The sequence below is a fragment of the Syngnathus floridae genome, chromosome 7 (assembly GCF_059516105.1).
Source record: "Syngnathus floridae isolate MCC-2025c chromosome 7, RoL_Sflo_1.0, whole genome shotgun sequence".
Taxonomy (NCBI): domain Eukaryota; kingdom Metazoa; phylum Chordata; class Actinopteri; order Syngnathiformes; family Syngnathidae; genus Syngnathus; species Syngnathus floridae.
The window spans coordinates 11691631-11696048 of NC_142419.1; the positions used below are offsets into that span (position 1 = coordinate 11691631).

General features: G+C 39.3%; 1 protein-coding gene across 1 annotated transcript; it reads right to left on the reverse strand.

The window, feature by feature from the left end:
• Window positions 1-1334: 1334 nt before the first annotated feature.
• LOC148395249 (TLC domain-containing protein 3A-like) lies at window positions 1335-4070 on the reverse strand. The gene is made up of 5 exons (XM_088381827.1): window positions 3827-4070; window positions 3322-3405; window positions 2151-2370; window positions 1972-2067; window positions 1335-1847 (listed from the first exon to the last, which is right to left on the reverse strand). Exons 1-5 carry the CDS (start codon window positions 3949-3951, stop codon window positions 1584-1586), a joined length of 789 nt encoding a protein of 262 aa, XP_088237953.1. The 5' UTR covers window positions 3952-4070; the 3' UTR covers window positions 1335-1583.
• Window positions 4071-4418: the final 348 nt, after the last annotated feature.

Here is a 4418-nt window from a genome sequence, read left to right on the forward strand (position 1 = left end):
TAAATGTTTATTAAAAATAATAATATTAAAAGTAAATTTAAACCAGCAATCCAATGTGAAATTGCAGTCGATATATTGGATAACAATATTTAGGTGTATATATGCATACACGTTATTTGAAAAGTACTATGTTTTAAAGTCAGGATTACCCAAAGAGAAGCATAATCTCCCCGTTGTTGCATAACGGCGCATCCCTTCATGCAATAAAGTTAGCCGTTAGCTTGGAGAAAACGCGCATAAAAGAAGTGGTGTTTCAGTGAGTGGTTCTTTCTTTCCTTGGCAAATCGTAAATCGACATTCTGGCTTACATCGTTCACGCCAGGAGGGAGACGCAACACGTTCACTGACTGATCCGTTGATGCACGGGAAGGAAAGCGCTTCAGAACTGTTGAGGAAGAACTGGAACGCACATCACTTTCGCACATGCAACTTGGTAGACGGATGTGACGAATAAAAACGTGGGTAAAACAAAATTCACAATAAAAGCAGAATAATTTTCAAAACAAAATGTATGCATTTAACGTACCGCGTATCGTTCGCGAACGGGAAAGTCAGGATTCGTTCCCTCACTGATCCGTTCTCGCGATGAACTGGAAATGCAAATCACTCATTCACTGACTCGTTCACTCACAGATCCGTTCAGTTGGTGAACGAATCTTTTGAGTGAACTGATTCTAATGATCCAACTCACTTAAAAGAACTGGAATGCACATCACTTTTGCACATGCAACTTGGTAGACGGATGTGACGAGTAAACCTTGGTAAAAAAACATTCACAATTAAAGCGAAATAATTTTCAAAACAAAATGTTTGCATTTAACGTACATTTTCTGACCTTCAATCAGAAAATATGGATAATATTATCACCACAACCTTAATCACATTTGTGTCATTTATTTACAAAACTAAAAAGGAGATTTTAGTGCCAGTTACAGTCTCCTCCAAAAGTACTGGAATGGCAAGGTTGTTTATTTGGGTTTCAAATCAAAGAAGAATATGAGACAATTCAAAATGTGATATTTTTATTTTATGGTATCTATATCTATATAGGATTAAAAATCAGAGCAGAGCACCTTTTGTTTGAAGCCACCATTTTTTTAAGTTAGCGAAAGTATTATAATCAATGATATTAAATAAACTTAATGTGACTAACTTATTAACTTCACCAGACATTTGCATTCTTCATTGGATTCTCCCCCCCTCAGGCCTTTCCTGCAGCCTCTTTCAGTTCTTGCTTGTTTCTGGGGGCTTCTTTCTTCAGAAGGTAAAATGAGTTTCATGGGTAAAACAATTCTCCACTTTTACACCAAATTGATAATAATAAGGATAATGCATTAGATATATGAACTTATTTTTATTTTCTTAATATCAAATTAATTCTAAAACTAGTATATTCTTTTTTCCAGGAAAGTGCAGTGCTGGCTGTAACAGAAAAGCAGACTGACAGTGCTAAGAAATGTTGACAGTAATGTAACTTAGTTCATGTCTGAGTTGTAAACAATTTTGTTTTCCTTTCAATAGCTTCACTTACACTACCTTGTGCGTCTAAAACAACTATTTTATCAAAGGTTGTCTGTTTTGAGTTAATGGTCTTTCCTATGTTTATTGTACAGCCGCTGAGCTTTCTTCAGCAGGAGGTAAAACCAGTAGATCTGGGGTATGAAGATGGTCAGGTTGCCCGCGTTACAGTGCCAGGGCAGATGGAAAGCAACTTTGTGCAGCGGAATACCAACTTGTCGCCCGTACATCCAGTACATGAAGGGGAAGATCATGATCCGACACATGAAGAACGTCAAGAGAACTAGCATGCCGTTGATTGTGTGCAGCCTGGTGTTGTCAAGGCCCAACTGGATCCCAGACAGAAGAGGAAGACTCAGACAGACAGCAATTTTTCGGAACAATTTTGCTCTTTTGATGGGAAATTACATCTTATTGGTGAATCAACTCCAATATTGACAATGCATTGTGTACCTGAATGAGGATCTTTCCAAAACAGAGAAATGGTGTGCTGAATTCTGTGATGAGAAAGCACCCAATAAAGAAATCGCCTAGTCCTCTTCTGAAGAACTGAGCGGCACATAAAGTTAATGACACGAGTGTTCAAATCAGACACAGACTAATCCTGTTGTTTGAACATAGTAAATCCTTACCAAGGCGATGGGAAGGAACAGCAGAACCAGTACCAAGTGATGGAGGACAAGCAGCCAGTCCTTGTAGACGAAAGCCTTCAGTGTTCGCAGAGAGTGGTTGTTGTACAGGCAGCTCTGACCTCTGACCCTCTGAATATGGTAGTGGCTCAGGTACATGGCAAAGAGGTCGGTGGTCATAAAGGATGAGCCGAACAATATGAACTCATTGACCAGCCAGTGACTGTGTAGCATGAGAAGATTTTGTTACCAGATTTGTGAAGCATAAAAAGCTCAAATGAAAAAGCCACAGATTTGTTTGCATTATATTTCTGGCCTACTCTACAGTTCAAAAGTTTGGGGTCACCCAGACAATTTTCTTTCCCATGAAAAGTTACATAACTGCACAAGGGTTTTCTAATCATCAATTAGCCTTCTAACACAATTGCAATTGCCTTAAAAAACTGATGTTTGCAGCTAGAATAGTCATTTGCCACATTTCCTGATTTTTTTGTTTTATTTTAAAAATAAGGATATTTCTAAGTGACCCCTAGTAACTTTTGAAGAAATTGCATTTCTCCAAATTTGACCACATAATTTGTATTTTCGCCACAAAGCGCACACATTAATGACTCCAGCACGATGTGCAATGGAACCTCCACTCATGGTTTCTATTCTATGAAGCAAATTTTTCGAATGTCAAGAAAATGTTTTCTATCGGGTAGTAAGTGCAGTGAGTAGTGGGTTGCTTGTCTGCATCAGAGTTCTGAGGTTCACGGTCCGAATCGCAGTTCTTTGTGTTCTGTGTTCACACTCACATGTAGCAGAACTGCAGTTTATATTTGTGAAAATATTAAACAAGATATAATAAATAAACATTACAGAAGTTGCCAAAGCCTGTTTTTGAAATACAACCACCACTTGTTCCGGAGAAGCAGGTTCAACCAGTAAGCTACTCGTTTAACTTGAATACAAGGCGGGTCGACCACTTTTTTCCCAGTTCGTTCGGAATTTGCCATGAAATAAACTCGATTGTAATTTTATAAACTTGAATGTGTTTACCATTTAACGTTGCATTTTTTTATATTTACAATTAATTTCTTCCTACTTCCGCCCCCGCCCTCTCTTTGGTTGAGCTTCAGATTTAACTGTGGAGGTTCCACTGATCCACTCATCTCATATTACCTGAAATTACCTGTCAGTCAAGACATTGTTGCAAGATGACACCACCGTGATTCCAGTTACAGTCGAAATGCTCGCATGGATGGCAGAAACAAGCCTGGGAAAAAAGAATGCATTATTTCTTCACTATTTCTTCTTTATGTATTACCCAATGCACGTTGTCCAACGAACTGTAGTTGCGCTGTGCGGCACCCGCCTTTACGCCGCACAAGAAGATGCGCACGGTGGACGCCGCACAAAAAATATATAACCTTTAAGTGTTTTCCATGCAAATATTGAGTGTCAGTATAACTTAATTATTGAGTTAGCACAGGAACGGGACAGACTACGGCACGTACAATTTTAACGTCGCAAACCGAGTACCCCTGTAATAAGGAAGTACCATATTATTTTACAAAATGACAAGCAGTTTTTTACTATTATTGCTGTCATATTCAGGCAAAGGATAACTTTATGCTAATGTTTGCAACTGAACCACGACTAAGTGGCACCTGCTCAATGAAGTTTCAAGTACTGACCTCTCGCTGATTGTCACAACGTCTGCGTCGTCCCAATGTTTGAAATTAAATTTGAGTAGTTTCCCCAGCCCGTAGAATAGGCCAGGAAACACCACCGCACCACTAGCCAAGGCGGTTAACATCATGTTACTCCCGTGTCGTCCAACAACTCAAACATTCTCAGCAAAGGAAAGCATCAGACGAACCAGCCTTGCGCATGTAGGTGAACCCGTTGCTGCGTTACGTCACATTTCCGCCATGTTGGATGTGGCAATTTGCCGCAAACTAAAGACCTTTGTCGATGAAACGCCACATCCAGTATGGTGGTGACCTAGCTATTAAATCAGTGCTGAAAACGTAATCGATGTGTATGAAGTCTAAACGCTTTTGACAGCGCATCTGTGCTGTTCGTCTGTGTCGACTCTTGAACTTTTGTTGTGCTGGCGTCTGTCTAAATATAACGCTTGTTGTCATTTCCGTGACCTTATGAAATGTATCGTGTATCAACTGTATTCTAAATTATGACGACCAAACCTTATTTAATACCACGTCAATTATACGGTGTATTTCTTGAGCTATTGCGGACCCTTCGGTAAATAAAATGCTAAAAGCA